Genomic DNA, 18,826 nt, shown 5'->3' with positions numbered 1-18,826 from the left:
TCTAAGCCTTACTGAGATTTGTGGCCCATTGTCTCCATTTCTGAAAAAGATGTGCCTAGAAGAGCAATAATTCCCATGCTCCTGGAAAACACAGATGGTTAAAATTCTGGCTGTCGTCTGCTGCCGTCAATGGAGCCAGTATTTCATCTCCTGCAGTTTGCACAAGTGGAGGAATTCACTGCCCTGATGCCAATCCAGCCCAGCAGCCTCTCTGTGACTGTGGCCAGTGCCAATAACTTCCAAGGAGACTGAAAGAAGAAAACCTTCCCTAATCAGCAACTACTAAATAACTCACATGAGTGCTGTAACCAAGTTCAGAGTCCTGCCTTCCCTCTAAAGCCCATCAGCAGCCACCAGAAACGCTTCATTTGATTTAACATGGATGCTGCTGCCACACACACATTTAACCCCCTTGAGAATCCTACCAACCTTTTGGGATCAGTCCTGCCAAAACAACACTGCTAAAGAGAAATAAGAAAAAGAGCACAGGCTCCTCGTCCTTAAGGAACAGAAGGCTGCAGAGGAATCCCCTCCTCTCTGTGGACCTTTCCTACGTGGTCACAAGGCTTTTCGTCATGTGAGTCTCTTCTATTGCTCCTGCACAGACTGGAATTTAAGAGAACACTTTGTATAAGCATTAAACAGCTCTACACACACACTCACTACATGTTTGTGCAATTAACTGCTTCCCAAGGCTGGTTTCAGGCCTTTTTTTGTGACATCTCGATGTGCTCAGCAAATGTTTTCCCTGTCACTCCCCTGGCTGTCTCTAATGCAACATGGAAAAAGCAAAGCACGGGAGTAGCTGACAGGTTTTCCAAACTCCTTTCCTCCTGTAACCCAGCTGTGAAAATCCTCTGATGTCCAACATTACTCTCACACTTTTCTCATCATTCACCCAAGTCTGAACTAACTCCAGCAGCACATCTCCCAGCACTCCCACCCTCCAGCTCCCACCCCAACCCTCCAAGTTAAACTGGTCTGTCAGTGATCCAACAAACCGCTCCCAATTTTAAGACACTTTAATTTCTTCCCATTCCTGTCTACCTAAGCAAATTTGAGCTCATGACAAATCCAGAGCTATTAGTCCTTTATCCAAACAGCCTCTGGGGAAGTGTGAAGATTTCAGGCACACAAGAGAACAGAAACACGATTCCCTATTGTTAGGATGGCTCCAACATCTGTTATCCCTCAGCAACACGGTGGATCACAAAGATGCTGCATATTTTGTTAGTGCATCAGCTTCTCACCCCAACCCTGTTAAAAAATTAATAAGTCCAGCCATCTGTGGACACTTCATTAAATTATCACAGCTCCTTCTCCCCAGCATTATTCAGCATCATTTGCTGGAGTGGCAGAGGTGTGAAACGGCTTAAAATACACTCCGTTAATAGGACATATTTCATGAATCTCAGCAGCAAATGGATCAGACTTTGTAATTACAAAACACTCCTGGAGAGCACAAGTCCAGCACTACCTGAATTAGGGTGAGACCAGATGCTTCCCATCCTTTCCACAAACACCAACTAGCACACCATTCTCCCCCCTTGCTTAGGCAATCTAGACAGGAGAGAACAAAACCTGGCCCAAAATCCAGGCAGGAGAGCTCTGGGCAGGAGACGGCTCTTAAAATCCAGGCAGGAGACAGAGGGCAAGAGTATTTTTACATGGATTATAACGTGGAGAGAAAAAAACCTACCCAAAGTCCTTGTTGGTTAAACAAAAGCAGGAAGTATGTGGAACACACAACATGAATGAGAAATTTCAGTACAAAAGCAGAATCCTGACCCTGTTACACACGGCCCTGGCAGCATGAACACCACGGCACACGCTGGTTTATAAAGGTATCCCTTGGCCAGAATTAGGGAGAGGACACACCAGTGAGATACACAGACATATGTACCTATACATGTGCAATAATGCACAGAGTGACCTGGTGGGACCTCAGAGCTGCTCTGAACCAGCACCTGAACTCCTCATCTCCCAAAGTCCCTTCCCAGCTCAATTATCTGACGACGTGATGATCTAGAGAAGCTGCACAGAAAACTGTGGAGAGATACAACAAAACACTGCACAAAATACTGTGCAAAGAGGAGCAGAATCAAACTTGCCAAAACAAGCTTCTAACAGGGAAATTTAGGGCAAAATTGACCGTGCCCTGGAGCACCGGGTTGGATTACAAGAGTTTGAGATTCGGATCAGCCCCTCTCAGACTCAGGTCTGAGCTCTGCCACAGAGCCACAAACTAAAAGCAAGACTAAGACAGAATCACAGAATGAATGGTTTGTGTTGGGAGGGACCTTAAAACCCATCCCATTCCATTCCTTGCCATAGGCAGGGACATCTTCCACTAGCCCAGGTTGCTCCAAGCCCCATCCAACCTGGCCCTCAACACTTCCAGAGATGGGGCAGCCACAGCTGCTCTGGGCAACCTGTGCCAGGACCTCCCCACCCTCACAGGGAAGGACTCCTTCTCAATATCTACTGTACATTCAAAAACCTTAAAAGGTGTTTGGACTAGGAAAACACATGAGAACATCCTGAAGTTCTGCCTGGCAAAACAATCAAATACCAGTTCTAGCCAGGTGATATCAGGAAGAGATCACTAAATTCTTCCAGGAATAAAAGGGAGCAAGAAAAATGACTGAAGGAAGATTTTCAAGAACAGAGAGGTCACTGATGACAACCACAACTACAAGAAAACTAACAGGGGATGTCAGTCATGGCACATGGTCAGGCTCAAGAAGTGCTGCAAGGAATGGTGCAGGAGCACAGAAAAAACAGCTCTGCCAAGGGAGTAGGTGAAATAGTACCATTGAAAGTGGAGACAGGACTTGCAGTTAAAGAAGCCAAACAGAAAAGCTCCAACAGCAGCAGGAAGAGCTGCAGTGCCCACAACGAATTTGAACTCCACAGACTCTGAGAAACACACTAAGAAATCCTAATGCCACGAGAAATGAACTGAGGGCATGCAAAATATGGAGTCATTTATTTACTACTGCTGAAGATCATTCTAATAGTGAGGCCAATGAAGAAACCCTGTGGGATTTCAGGAGAAGCCCTGGAGATAAGGGACACAGATTGCCTCATCATTTAAGGAACTTCAGGTCTTCATCAATAGACTGCCTAAAAATAAAAACCCTACAGGCTCACAATTACTCTTTTTAAAACAAAATCGAGAGCCATAACAAAAGAAGTATAAGATCCGAGTGTTGTGGTGAAAGAAAAGAGCTTGACAGGTTAAATAATTTTAGACCCAGGCGAGGCTATCAATTACGGAAGCTCATGTGAACAAGCCATTCAAAGAAGATTAATGCACAGAGAGGACTGTCAGGATAAATTTATCAAGGAACTGGAAGAAAGGAAAGATCTGAAAAACTTTTGCAGGCAACTCTATAGACAGTGACAAAGACAGCTGGTACCTGACAACAGGCATTTAGAGACAGGAAATAACCTCAACCATTTCTCTGAGAAATACTCGGAGTGCGTGAATAGCAAAGAAACCCCGCAAAAATCAAGTGCTCGAAGGCTGACGGGACAGGAGACAGGAACACAAAGCAGAAAGAACTTCTGCAGACACAAACATGTAGCTGACACAGATGTCTGAAGACAACAAGGGTGTGTGGCAGAATAAAGGAGGAATGCTAAAAGGCGTAGAAGGAGCAAATCATCTGATGAGACTGCGGCTCAGAGCCAGGGATCCAGAGGGGAATAGCTCAGGTGGGACTGTCACACTCCACCGCTGGAATCAGCTGTTGGCAGGGGAGCTCATCCCATCAGGGAGTTTTTTAAAGCTTTCTCCATATTGAAGCCTTTCTTTGCTTCATTTTAATCTGTTCAGTTAAAGAGCAGAGTTGACTGTGTTTTAAGCCAGGACTCACTTCAGAAGCTGTTGGAGAAGGAAGACAACACCTTTCCAGAAACCTGTAAATTATCTAGAGACATTTCCCTATATTCTCCCCAAAACAGGGGGTTATAGATGCAAATGGTTAGGGGTGGTAGGGGGTTTAATAATTTTTAACATCTTTATTTCTCATGTATTTATGCGAATGGTGAGACACATTCGATGCTTTTAAGGATGTTACCAAGAACTAACCTCATGAATTCAACCACAAGTTTCATAACTTAATTTTTTCCTTATTAACAATAATATTCCTCTGTGAAAATTATTTTAATGACCTTAAACAATTATTCAATTATTCAAGGCTTCCTCTTGAATTTTAATTATGGAAAGATAAAGAATTAATCATAGACACACTTCTGCCTCGATCCTTCTTACCCTTCCTGCTTCTGTGTCCCCTTTCACTTGGGTGGGGGTGATACTACAGGTTGTTATCGTTTTCAAACACCATATTCAGTCCATCAAAAGCCTGAACAATGTCAGCATAAAGACTCTTCACTGTGACACTCAATAAAGCTGAAATATGTTGCTGGATCCCGTGCTGGGACAGGCAGGGAGCGAAGAACACAGGCTGCAGATGTAACCACCACCTGCCTGACAGGCTGGGATTTCGGGAGCAATCTCTGCACAAACCTGTCAAACAGAATCCCAAAAGGGATTGCTGGTGCTGACATGGAGAGATAAATAAGGGAAAATACAGATTTGAGTGAAAATATTAACACAGGAGGAAAGTTCAGCCAAGTTTCCTGTTCAGGGTGTCGCTGCACCATCAACACGGTCTCACTTTGTTCTCGTGTCTCACCGTCCAGAGTCACCCAACTGCTGTCAGCCCAGGGGACAGCAGAGATTTGGCACCAAAGCTCCTTCCACAGAATTCATGTTCTCCACAGATTAACTCCATTGCCTTCCACATTTTCCAAAGCAAAGGTCAAGATCTAAGTGTACACTGCAAAGAGCTTCCACTTCTGATGATTTACAGTAAGTTTGTTACTGTAAGTCATCACAAAGACAATTCTGTTGGCCAAATGCACACAGGATCCTCTCTCTGCTCATTACAAGACTTGCATTGCACTGAATTTGAATTTCATTCTAGAAAGCACCAATTAGTTTGCTTTTCTCTAAGCAGTACTATTACATCATAAATAAAGCAGAAAGCTCAGGCACGAGTGCTACAGATCTCCCTGTGCCCCCTGTCCTGCAGCTTCAGCAGAGGATTTGTCACCCTCCACCGAGCACAAATAAGCTTTAACTGGCTCACTGACCCACAGAATTAGGGACAGGGATAGTATTAGTCAGAATAGGCTGTTTCATTTTGTTTGATATCAGGTGGCATAAACTTTAAATACAAAAGCTTAAGAAAACCTGCATTTTTTCAATAGCAACTAGTTTTAATATCATTCAACTGGGAAATTAAGAGTCTCTCCACCTCAGCTGTAACTTGGTCATTAGATATCAATGAGGAGTTTCCAAACAAGCAGGTCAGGTTCCCCTGCTGGGGGCAGTCCCCCACCATCCCAGCGATCCATTCAGCCCCAGACAATCCTGCAGCCGGAGGCTTTGGATGGGGCAGGAGGCTCTGAACTAAATCAGAGCTCAGGAGCTGGTGGAGAGAACACAGCACTCTAAAAACGAGGATAAATTGACTGGAGAGACAAGGACTTGAAACCAGGCTCGAGGAATGACAGGAAGCAATTCCTGGCGTGCACACCACGGATATACAGGAGATGGACCAACTGCTGCCCAAGGGGGAAGAGACCCTGGATCAGAGCAACACTCCTTCCTCTCCAGAGCCCAGATGCCCTGCTGATCCCTCCAACACTTTCAGGAAACAGATTTAGTTTGTTAACATTTCTTCCAACTCACTCTTAAAGAGTTATTTCAGCCATGCACAAGTCCCGAATCCTGTCCTGCCATACCCCGTAAAAAGAACTGAATTCATCCAAATTCTGACAGAAACACTGCACCCTGAGCCTCCAACACCACAGGAGGGGTCTAGGAGCCCTTCCAGAGCAGAGTAAAACATCAACATTGTTTTGTTTTGGTGTTTCTTTGGGGTTTGTTGAAACGGAAGAGCAAAGGACACAGCTGACACACCAGAAGCCCCTCACAGGCAAACCTTCCCAGGCTGCACAGCCAGGAAGAGAAGGTTCAGGATCACCAATGACCTCAATCACTTTGGTTCTCACCTCCCACAGTTATGAGTTACTACTCAAGAAAAGGGTAAGTAAATGGCAAAGCCTACTAACGCATTTTTCTAACCTGGGACTGAAAATCCGTAACAGTTCTGAACCCAAACCTTTGCCTTCAGTCCAAGCACTAACACAGACCAGTCCAAAGGTTCACAGAGATTTTTTTTTTCCCTACTTGAACTGGACAAATGTGGATTGTAAGAATTGAAAATGACACGTAAGGTAGAACATTTATTATCTTAAATGTCTAAACTCTCACATTTTCAGTAACAGCTGACAGAACCTGTACAAACTGCAGCTGTGTTAAAACCAGCTTTCCCATTTACCTGTCATGAAGAAATGCATTTTGATCTGAGCCAATTGAGGGAAAATGCAGATGCTTTTTTCCATAAAAAAAACGTATTTGTGCAAGGAAAATTTATCACCCGTGTCACTTACTGGTTAAGTGCTCTTAAGTACCCTCCTCTAAAGGTTCTCTGCTCTTAGGTTTTTCCAATTCCGAGGTACAGAATGCTCTTTATTCATGAAGATCTGATCAAGAGCATATTTTTTCCCCTCGCTCTTACAGGAAATGTGCAATATTGGGTAAAAATGTGCTGTTATTTCCCACCTAATCACATCTCCGAGGAGCTGGGACCGTTTGTCTCACCCTTCAGGGATGGCACAGACACACACAGAGCCCAGGAAGAAATAAAACACTGTTCAGTTGTGAACATCCAAAGTTTGGCAACCACGACCCATCTGTGACCCTGTGCTCTGCAGAGCCCTGCCTTTAACTGCAAGCCCAGGTCCCTCCAGGTCCTGCTCTCTCCCACCATCTGTGCTCAGGGAATGTCCTGGATAATCATCACCTCTTGGTCACAGCTTTACCTGCTGCTTGTCATCCAAAGTCAGGCAGTATCCACTCTGTAATGGATATGAATTACTTATCTCTACCTGCCCTCCTCATTTACAGCATCTAGGCACATTATAAAAAGCAACATTCTAATTCAATTTAGTGGAGAGAAATTCTTTATTAGCCCACTGAGAAAAGGGTAAACCTGCAGATCTTCTGGAGATGGTGTAATGAGCTGCAATAACAGCAGGGTGAGGCACCAGCATCTCCTGGCTCTGACTCAGTTAACTCCTCCAAGCTCTTCTAGTCAGCAATTTGGAAGCCCAAAGCTGGACACATGCAAATAAACCTTGGAAAGGCAAGGCAACCAGCTAAAAACCAGAGCAATTTCTCAGGTGAAGCTCATTCCCTACAGCTGATGTATCAAAATCCCACTGGCCAAGCCCAGCTCAGGGGCTGGACTCTCATCCCTGCAGGGTCTGTGCTGACCTTTGGAGACTGGAGTTCACACACAAACACACTCTGGAGGTTTCAAATGACCCATTTTAGAGTCTGACACTACATGGCAGGAGAATCTCGTAGCAGAGGTGATTTGCCTGTACTTTTTCTAAGAAGAATTACAAAATTAAGGTTTGGCAAATAACATTTTTATTGACATTTAACTGAGAAATAATAATATAAGGAGATTACTTGGCTGAGGTAGGAGAAAAAAAGTCCTAAGTTATCCCCAAGAGCCTTCAGAATTAAACTTGGACACACCTGAAGTCAGTACCAAGGCAGGGACAGCAGCCTCGTCACAACCCAGCAAGTGGCACTTAAAGCTCAAAGCCAAGAATTATCAAATGCAAAGACAAGTGGAAGAAGAGGAAGAAAACCAGCTGGACTGATTTGGGGGGAAAAGATGACAAGAGGTAAAACAAGTAATTTAGTGAGCAGTTAAATGGATATATAGAGCCAATAAATCTGTATGAACAAACTCAGTGCCCCAGTAATGCTTCCAAACTTCCAGATCATTGTGTATCTGTTCCCTCAATAAAAGCTTTAGGAAAGCTTCGACCAAATCATAGTAAACAGTGACTGGGGAAAATCATCTTGGGAATGTTTTTCAGCTCATATCATTGTACTTTTTATTAAAATACACACAAATTTATTCTTTCCAAAATGAATTACAGTCACAATTGCCCAAAACTTTGTAAATGTATTTTTAATCCATGTTTTGCAAGAGCTATCCCAACCCTTCACCCTTCTTAGGATCTAACTGGCACTTAAGTATCAAAGACAGATTTGCATTTCAAAAGCCAATTAAGAAAACACACTGTACCAAGGCACTGATTAAAGGGCTGTGGCTTTACATAAATTAGGCAATTTCTTTGACTTTCCCTAGTTGAAACCCATTGCAACAATGGGGAAATCCAGTTCATTACAGGGACTCTCTGACCATCACACCTCCCTCCCTCCCCTGCCCTAAGAAACAGGTGATGACAACCTCATCCTTCATTTGCTGGCTGGAGCCAAACTGTGGAAGCCCACACTTAGTGGGAAAGAGAGAGATGTGTCCTGAAACTGCTGATCATTAAAGCAAGCCAACACATTTCCTGCTGTTTGCAGCTCCTAAAAATCAAAGATTTACTCCTGGAAGTCTGGTAGAACAGCAGACACCTCACAACCGAGGTGCAGTAGCACACAAATCCAAGTTACAGACTAATTCAAGTGCTGAATTCGAGTGTTCTTTCACAATGTGGTATTTTATCGTATCTCTGACTTGTTTTTTAAATCTAAAAAAGGCAAAGATCAGTTTCTTTAGGAGTCTCAGCTGCCACAGAAACTCTGATTTCTCACCCCTCCAAAAACCCAAAGGGTAAAGGCTTCTCATGGATTATCATACACAGAAAAGGTTCTTAAAAAGCACATTGGTGACCTGCCACCATCCCTTCCCTGCCCACACACCTCCACAACACTGCCAAAAGCAGACACTGGGGCAAGAACCCAAGACAGTCTGTCTGTAACAACTCCTTCAGCCCCTGTCTGAGCACTCCATGTGTGTTTGGGGTTGTTTTTCCCATAGTGGGTCCCTGAGCCCCTCTGTCACCTCACAGCCCCTGCACCATCAGTCACCCTACAGCAAGGAAAGAGCTGCAGTTTCCAACATCCAAACCTTTTAGATCCATCGAGTTAGGATATACAGAAAGCCCTTTCAACAATCTGAGCAGCTTATCTCAGTGTAGCACCTGTCAGCCCTTCCTGCAGGACTCAGGAATTGCTCAGCACCATCCACTGGCTCCTGGGGAAAACAGCGCAGTTCTGAGCCTAAAAACTCCAACCCTGTATCCCTTCATTTCTGTGATGGAACACAACATGTTTTTACTGGATTTCCCTTGCCCTGGCCCACGTGACTCACCAGAATTGTCCTTTGCAGGCAGTGAAGTTATTTAATGAGTAAGAAGCTGTTCAAACATGCAACCCACGTTTCACACTATTCCCTTTTAAAGGGATCAGGTGCAGCACCACACACACAGAGCACAGGAACCCAAGATACCACTGCTCCATTAAGAGGGGAATTACCTCCCTCCCACTGGAATTCTGAGGCCAAGGAGAGATCTTACTATGAGAACTATCCCCACACTCACCACAGCCCAGAGCTTCCAATTAAAACCAAGAGGGTGGGAAGGAATATTAAAAACCGCTGTTAAAACTGAGGGATTCAAATGAGGACCAGAAAACCAAAACAATTAAACCAGAATTTAAATATTCCATCACTTATTCCAAAGCCTTCAGCAACCAAACCACCCTTCCCCCAAGTACAGGACTGAACTCAGGGTAGTCTGGCACAGCTCTTGGCACTTGGCTGGGTTGGTAAATAGGATTTCACACCCTTCACACCCCACATCTGACCAAACTTTTGGAGCAGCAGGAGGTTGCAGAGTGCAGCCAGAGGATGCTCTGGGGCAGGTTTCTGATGGACAGGATGGCATAAGGCAATACAGAACATGTGTCACGAGCATTTCCTCTAGTTCTGGACAAGGGAAGTACAGTTTTTATTGCAGGGAATTAATCAATAATCTCATAACGCAGCTGTCAGGCCAACGAGAGTCAAAGGGGCAACTAGTTGTGCTATGGTGAAGATCCATATTGCCTTGGGTTACACTGTATTTGTTGTGTTTTCTAGCAAAGACTTTTTTGAAAACAAAACTCACCACAACTGTGGTGTTGTTTGTTGTGGTTTTTTTTTTTCCCAAGGACTAAAAGGCTCTCAAAGATTCCATCATTTTAGAAATGACCAATTAAAACAGCACCTTCTCCGTGGACACTGCAAAATGGAACTGGAGATTCAGAAGGCATTTTGGCTTACCTTCATTTTTAACCCCATTAACCTCACCTAATGATCACACAGAGCAGACTGATGACAGAGGCAGGAGGCTGAAGGAGCTCCTGTGGAAAGCAGCAGAATTAATCCCAACAGCAGCGATGCAGGGAGGTGGGAAATGCTGAGAGAAGTGTGTGAGAACTGCTTTTATTGTCCTCATTGCCAAGAAGCTCAGAAACATATTCCTCATTTAGAGACTCTCCAAGTCACTCCTTCAAGGTATAAAAACCCCATTTCTTTTGTTTCTGACACTGCTGATGTTTCCCAACAACGTTACAAGCCACGGTAATGGAAACAACACCAGAATATAAACGATGGGAAGCAGCAGCTCTGGGAGATGCCAGAGTCCCAGTCAGGAAGAATTCATTACCTTGAGACATTTATTAAGTAAAATAAAAAAAAAAAACCTGTTTGAAAAAGGCTGGCAAACATCATTAGAGAAACAAAGGAGAACTGCTTCATAGGCTTTTTCTTAGTTACAGCCCTTTATTTACCTTTTCTTTTTGGTTGGATTTGAAGTCTCACTCTTACTCAGGAATTGCAAGTTATGCTGTTTACAAGGCACACACAGTCTGACACTCCCAAGCCCTGAGATATAAGCAAATGACTGAAAACAGGCACTTTCCCTAGCCATAATCTTTATTTTTATGTGCAAACTTCACTCCTTTACTACTTTCTACCCCCTAAATAAAAGCTGTCACCAGTCAAGTCTAAAGGTTACTCCAAACACCAAGGCTGAGGTTATGACTTGGCCTTTTTAATGGAAAACTTGAAGCATTTGGTTGGCTGTTACTTTTCAAACTTCCTTGTTCACAGCTGACTCTCAAGGAACAGAAAAACACAACCCTCAGCTCTCCTTTATCTGTCTTCAGTCCTTTCCCTACCTGTCTCCCAGTCCTGTCAGGATTGCATACCTGCCATGAGGAGCTTCCCAAATGTTTTACAACAGAGAGCAGAGAAAACACGCAAGTAGAAGAAGTTATTTTAAGGTTGTTTATACATAAAGAAAGCAAACCCCTGCTTTTTCCACCCTTCTAAGCTGTGGTAAATATTCATTTTAATTACAGGCACTTGATACTTTCCTTAATCCATTTGTTTCTTCCCTGATCCTCAGCATTTCCAGAGAAACCCCCTCACACTGAGGTGCTTTGACGAACACAAAACACGCCAACTTCCAGCTCGGAAATGAGATGCACAGTTCTGGATCCCTTTCCCCACCCATGGCGTGGGGTGGCCCAGTTCTAGTTCCGTTTCCATCTGAGGAACCATTCTGATGCCTTGAAGGATGGGGAAAGGGAACTCCAGGGATTTCTCAGGGGTCTTTTCAGACCCTGAGCCTGGAGGGGAGAGGTGTTCCCCCCTCCCCCCCCGCGCGTGGCCCCATGGCCAGCAGGGACACAGGACACCGGGCGTGGAGAGGAGGCAAGAGAGGGTTTATTGTTGGGGATGTTACATTTATAGGGTTTAGGAGGATTCACAGAGTAACCAATTAGAAGTCTCAAGGGGCTTACAGGAACACCCAATCACAAGAAGAGGTTAACAAAGGCCAATGGGAAACACCTCAGGACACCTTCCCAGGACATTCCTGCATGGATAACACGGGGGGTGCTGGGAAGAAGCATGTGTTTGCAAAGAGACCACCAAAAGCCATTTTAAAACCTGTTTAAACCACAGTTTTCCCATATAATGCAGGTTTAGTGCTACACACAGTCCCACCATCCCTTATAACTGATAAAACCATCATTTCTTTTGCTGGAAAGCGCCTTCCTCTTTTCCAAGGGCAGAGCATCCACCTCCACATCCACGTTTCCAGCCAGGCTTCCAGAGCAGAGCCTTACCTGCCACAGTGAGCTTGGCCGTCCTGCTGACGATGGTGCCCAGGCTGTCCACGGTGGCCACGCACTGGTAATGTCCCTCGTCGGGCTTGTTGTGCTTGGAGTGCACCACGCTGCTGATCAGCAGGGAGCCGTCGGGCAGCAGCTGCCGGCGGTCGTCCGACACCAGGTTGAGGAAGGTCCCGTCCTTCTTCCACTCGATCCTGGGCGCGGGGTCGCAGTAGGCCGAGCAGTTCATCACCACGGCGGCCCCCCGCACCGACAGCACGTCCTGCGGCTCCTCCAGGAAGTAAAACGGAGTGAAGGTTCTCACGAGGGACCCTGGAAAACACACACCACGCCGGTTTTGGGTTAGCTTTCCACGTTTTCTAACAGAGAATGCACCCTCCTCCCAGGATCCCACGATGAGCACGAGAGCCGTCCTGCTCGCAACACCCTCTCCCTGAATTATTAACAATACCTTGGGCTGTGGGACAGTGTTTTCTGCTTTGACTATTTACACAGTGGACTCGCACATTCCAAGAAATTTTCATCCCTAAAACATGCTTTCCTGCTCACATGGCAGCTCTTGTGTACTCTTGAGGCTCTGCTCACAGTTTTTTTGGGGTGGGTGCCATTCACAGCAGTGCAGTCGTTCGGTTTGCGTAGCAAAGATTAGGAATCACCAAGAATAATCCAGGCCTCAAGAGAACCAGTCTCCAGTTCTGAGCTTAACACATCTTGAAAGTGCCACAAAGCATTTTTTTTACTCCCATTCCCGTCCAGGATAAACATGATTACTTTTCCATTTTAAGTATTCCCAAAAGAGTTCTATAATTAACATCTACTTTGCATTACGAAGTGAATTTTAATTACTGTCTTTCTGGTGTATTTGGTCAAGCAGAAAGATTGGCTGTCAATATCACTTCGACTGGTCCTAATTTAATCATCCAGAGAAAACAGAAGACAAATTCTTCCAGGGAAGAACAGTTTTCCACATACCATAATGCTGGTGTGAGAGAAAATGGAGTCTTTTGGTTTTTAAAGCCAAGCTTAGAAATAGCATCAAGGTTGCACTCATCTCAAAACCACTCAACCTTTCACAGTATGGATGATAAAGAAACGCTGAATTATGTTACAACCACCTTAAGGACAGCTCTTCATTTAATAACCAGATTTGTTTCATTAAGTCACAGAATAATTCTGGATTTGGAGGAAAAGTACAACTCTGGAGGCGACCTTTCCTTGCAAACAAAGCCTGTCCTGCAGCACTGCAGTTTCTTCAGATGCCTGGTTGTTTGTGGGCTTTCTAAAATCGGATTTACCTTCTAAAATGACCTTAATTAACAAATTGATACGATTCCCTCTGTCGCTGAACTACACAGTGTCTCTGGTCTCCAAAGAGCCTCCAGCTTCCCCAGGGAGGGACTCCAGCCTTCCTGCACTTCCTCCAGCCCATTGTCCCTGCTACTCAGAATTCACGGGAACTCAGAGATAAGGCAGGAGTGGTGTGAAAGAAACAACAGATAAGTTATGCTTTTGTAGCTGATATCATTCACATGCTCCTTTATCTTCAGGAATTCAAAGAGGAAATAAGGGGAAAAAATCTAGAAATACTGACATTTCCCTAATGACAGTGTCAGTCTTGGGCTGGAGACCTGTTAGGTTGGGATCCAAATCCTAGAGATTTGTCTTTCCTAGACACAAAAAAACCCCTAACCTCAAAAAACCAAATATGCACAACAAAAAATCCAAAACAAACCACAAAATTTCTAGGAGCTGCTCACGTTACTCTGGTTTGTACAATCACACCTGGGTGTGGATGTTCTCGATTCCCTCTCTCTGCAATCCTGAGTTTCAGTTCTCATACACCAAATGGCAGAGAAGAAACAAGAGTCAAGAGCAGCAGGAAAATCTTTAACCTGTTTATCACTATAATCTCTTCCAGTGCCTCAGAAACCTAAAGGTCCTTTCTAAAATAAAAAATTAATCTCTACACCCCTGGGTTTTCCAAGGGAAGGATTCCATCCAAGCTATCGACCATTTTTCCTGGCTCAGTTACAAGATTCTCTAAGTTTTTCCCAATATAGATCCAGATCCCTATGAGAACAAAATACACTCTTTGGAGTTTTGTTTTCCTCTGGCTTTCCAAATAAACTCATGAAGCCTTCAAAAGGGTGATGGCAGCTTTTTGTTTGCCCTGCCTCCAGTGCAGGTTGGAGCAGATCAAATCCATGGATGGGGTAAGATCCTCCTTGCCCTGGGAGCAACAAGGTGCCCAAGGAGAGAGCACTGCAGGGCAGAGAATGTCAAGAGAGAGCACATCAAGAAGGAAGAGCAGCACAGAAGGGATTAGAGACTTTGAGGAAGAATGGGAAGCATGTTCTCAGCCGGTTTCACAGGTCACATAAACTCCTGCCAAGAGCCCTGAGAAGACACAGCACAACCTGTTTCATCCCAGGACACTACTGAGCTCCTGCACAGAAAGCAGAGGGTAAAAAATGTGAAGGGTTGGTAAGTAGCTGTGTCCCATCTCGAAGGGATTTAACCCAGAACTGAGCCCTTTCCAGCCCCAGTCTCTGAGGATTTGCAGTTCAGGGTCAGGGCACTGGGGACGCCCCCCTCACCCAGCTGAGCTCAGCCCCCTGTGTACCCCAATCCAGCACAAGAGTTTGTACAGACTGGACCTTAATAAAGTTCTATTTCTGCCCACAAGCCCTTTCTCCCACTCCACCAACCTGTGGATTACTCAGTTCGATGACCCCACATTATCTGGGACAAAATGGGTATATTTTGAGCAGGGAGGTCTCCTCTTTCCATGCCCTTCCCCTGGCAGGTGTACGTACCCAGGCATGTACACACCACTGCCTTGCTGGTGTTAATACTGGCCCAGAAGTTTAGAGATAAGCCACACAAGTTTATCTTCCTGCCTAGAAACAGGAACAGTTACATCTCGCTCATTCCCAGAAGGTTTGGGGTTTTTCCCCCCAAAGACAGTGGCAAGGACCCAGCTGTGCCCAAACACGAGGGAGTGACCCGGCACAGACAAGATCAGGCACAGACACGGAGTCATTTCACACGTCCTGGAAGCTGCCCAGCCCTCCCCTCACCCCCCCACACAGCTGGGTTCAGCACAGCCCAGCTCTGCCGACTGATTCCATCGATCCATGATCCCCTCGCTGCCGCAATCCCTCCAGCCTGTTCTCGGAAGCTGCTGTAAGGGCTGTCCTTTCCCATTTAATGTTTGACTAGCTGATTATTCCTGCCTAACTCTACTAGCTTGCACTTGGCTCCTCCAAATTTTTCCTCCTTCCAAAAAGAGTTTACCGGTTTTGAACTCTGACCCCGTCCTCCCTTTTCCAACTTTCAAGTGGTGTGAAAATGTACCAGATAGAGCTTCCCCTGTCAGCCAGGCAGGGAGTGAGGGACAGCTCATACAAGTTTCCTCAGAACACACAAATGCAAAATCCCCACAAAGCAGCTTTGGACATCAACAACAGAAGGATGTGGAGCTGCTGGAGCGAGTCCAGAGGAGCTGCTCCAAGGGCTGGAGCCCCTCTGCTCTGGAGCCAGGCTGGGAGAGCTGGGGGTGTTCAGCCTGGAGAAGAGAAGCTCCAGGGAGACCTGAGAGCCCCTTGCAGTGCCTAAAGGGGCTTCAGGAGAGCTGGAGAGGGACTTGGGACAAGGGATGGAGGGACAGGAGAAGCGACAATGGCTTCCCACTGCCAGAGGGTAGGGTTAGATGGGATATTGGGAAGGAATTGTTGGGTGTTAGGGTGGTGAGGCACAGGTTGGCCAGAGAAGCTGTGGCTGCCCCATTTCTGGAAGTGTTCAAGGCCAGGCTGGACAGGGCTTGGAGCAAACTGGGATACTGGAAGGTGTCCCTGCCCATGACAGGAGGTGGAACTGGGTGAGCTTCCAGGTCCTTTCCAACCCAAACCACTCCAGGATTCTGTGACTCTAAGCTAGGGGGAAAAAAACCTTCTTCACTCCCCCTTCAATTTTTCCAGGAATTGAAGCTAAGTTGATTATATGTATACATCCCTACCTCCTCCTATTTAAAACATTTTGGGGGTTTTCTAGTCTTCTTTCTAGCTCCTCAAATCCTCATAATTAACCACCACTTCTGGTACTGCTTCAGCCAAGACAACTCCCATCCCCCAGAACTGATCTGACAACATCCAGCAATGAAGTACTTCCAGCCCTTCCTGCATCACCTTTTGTGCAGAGTAACATCTTTACATCTTTGAAAGGCTTCAGGTGAGGAAATGTCTGGAACAGTAAACACCAAGTGGCTGCTCAAGTGGGAAGAAGCTCCCCTTCGTCATCCAGGTAATTTCTGAAAGACACCATCACTCCAGTACCAACCTTAAATCACTGAGCTGTGTCCTTTAACAGCTGCCTGACACAAGCTCTTCAGAAATTATGGCACTTAGGAAATAACTTGAGACCAACCCAATCTGGTCTCAGTTCCACTGAGTCCACATAAATCACCTCCATGTGTGTCCCAAGGTTTCCCTACCACCAGTGCCACAGATTCAGCTTTAACCCACTGCTCTCACCAAAATTATCCTGTCAAGATGTTCTCCTGACAACCAGCATCAGCTGCTTTCCAAGGACTTCAACACCAGATTTCACAGCAGTTTTGGAAGGAAACCACATCCCATTTTAAAGGACCAAATACAATAACCATCCAGAAAGAGAACAGGAAGCACAGGCAGAACTTCAGAACCCCTTTTTCAGGATGATAAATTAAGGCAGCCAAACGCCTCTTTCATCAAAATGACCTGACTTTAGATTAGTAGGACACCAGGGTTGGGTTTGGAAGGAGTCAAACAGGGCTTTAATGAAGACAGATTACTTACTGTTCCTTGCTGAGGACAGATGTGGCAATAGGGGGATGACACCTGCCCTTCTAAGCTGGACTCTGAAGCAATTTAAGAACACAGATACGACATCCCTGAAGTGTGACAAAATCCAACTGGACCTGCAGGAACTATTAAAAAGCCCTTTTCACGTACTGCAAGTCAATGATAAAAGCTCCAAGGTCTCTTGCTGCAGGATTGCCCTTTTAAAAGGCTTTTCACCAGAATTTAATTAACGTTCCCAGTGGCCCCTGTAATCCTAAAACCACTGTGTCATGCCCTTCCTAACCCAGATCATTAAGAATTAGCCAAAGGTAGTTTAACTGGAGATGTTCCCCACACTATCCGTTGCAGGCACCAGCAAGAGCTCACAAGGAATTTGCTCTGTAGGTTTGTTCACATATCCATTGTTAAGGAGCAGGTTATCTGTGTGGGCAAATTGCCACATGTGTTCAGCCCCAAATAAAATGTAAATACACCTGCTGGTAATTTTTTTTCCCCTTGACAACTGGAAACATCCTGCACTCCCCCCAATTAATCCATGATATTACAGTATACCACAGCAGAAAAAATGTTTAGATAGAGGTATGTTTTCTGCTTAATATTACATTTTTCCCTTCTAGGGGATAGAGGATTAATTAGACCAAATTAAACTGCATGTTAAACAGCAAAATACACCAGCCAACCAAACATCCTGAGGATTTGTCTCTCTATAAAGCACTTCCAAAACCCAACCATGGAGGGTGGCAAGTTAACCAAAAACCAAGGTCACATTTCTAAACTGTACCCTCTTAATGCTGTTTCATTTCCTTCTTTACAAAGACTCTGAAGCCACAAATTATATGAGACAAAAATTATATCACACTTAAGCATCAAGAAAAAAAAGGGAGAAGTGTAAGAGCTACCCCTGACTGCAGAGGTACAGCATAAATCCTGCTGTGCTTCCATAACTCCAGCGGCAGGCTGACAGTGGAACCTGGGAGAGCCAGTGATGTAACATTATAACATAAGTAATGCCTTGTATAAATCTCGACTTTCCCAGACTTAGTAGATTCCTTTCTCCTCCAGCACAAGCAGATTTCCTCCTTGGATGATTTAACACAGCATAACAGAGATATTCATCAGGAGGAGTAACTCATCCCTGCCCCGGCGTCGTTGGGAATTGTGGGCTCGGAAGGGTGTTTGAGGAACGTTGTGGTGCCACAGATCCTCCCAGCCCACAAGGGAAGGGGCTGTTCTGAGATCCCCAAGGGACAGAGATCCTGGTTTGATGCTTGGAAGGAATCCTTCCCTGTGAGGGTGGGGAGGCCCTGGCACAGGCTGCCCAGAGAAGCTGTGGCTGCCCCATCCCTGGGAGTGTCCAAGGTCAGGTTGGACGGGGCTTGGAGCAACCTGGGATAGTGGAAGGTGTCCCTGCCCATGGCAGGGGTGGAATGAGATGAGCTTTGAGGTTCCTTCCAACCCAAACCAGTCTGGGATAGTCTGATGTTACCGAGTTGAGGTTTCTGACACCATCGTACCAACAAGAAGACAACAATCAAGACTGTCATCAATTGTATCAATTACTGTAACATAGAAAGGGACAATATGTTCCAAGACCTCACCTTAGTAACTCAGGAGTACCCCAGCCTTTCAGACAGTGCTCAATAAACAAAGAACCAAGTCAAGCAAAGCAAACTATCTTTTGCAACAATGCTTTCACAGCTTTGCTTATACTTTTAGTTACCTTTCACTTGTTAAATAACAAATTATTGTTGGCTTAATCTTAACTGATCTTCCTGATGAGCCTTGGGCACTAAAATTATAATTTTTAAAAATCAGACCATTAAAAAAGTGTGCAGAAATAGAATTAAGGAGT

At 45.2% G+C, this 18,826-nt stretch overlaps 1 protein-coding gene across 1 annotated transcript in view; it reads right to left on the bottom strand.

Moving 5' to 3' along the window:
- Nucleotides 1–18,826, bottom strand: part of NEO1 (neogenin 1) — a gene marked incomplete at its 5' end in the record, with an annotated part of 170,729 nt that overhangs the window by 104,654 nt on the left and 47,249 nt on the right. The window contains one exon of the mRNA XM_027657552.1: nucleotides 12,128–12,445. Within this exon, the coding sequence (XP_027513353.1) occupies nucleotides 12,128–12,445 (318 nt within the window). The remainder of the gene's footprint in view (nucleotides 1–12,127; nucleotides 12,446–18,826) is intronic.

The sequence above is a fragment of the Corapipo altera genome, unplaced genomic scaffold (assembly GCF_003945725.1).
Source record: "Corapipo altera isolate COAL_440 unplaced genomic scaffold, ASM394572v1 308, whole genome shotgun sequence".
In the NCBI taxonomy this organism is placed as follows: Eukaryota; Metazoa; Chordata; class Aves; order Passeriformes; family Pipridae; genus Corapipo; species Corapipo altera.
Note: the sequence above shows the minus strand (reverse complement) of the source record. Positions and strands in the feature narration are given on the sequence as shown.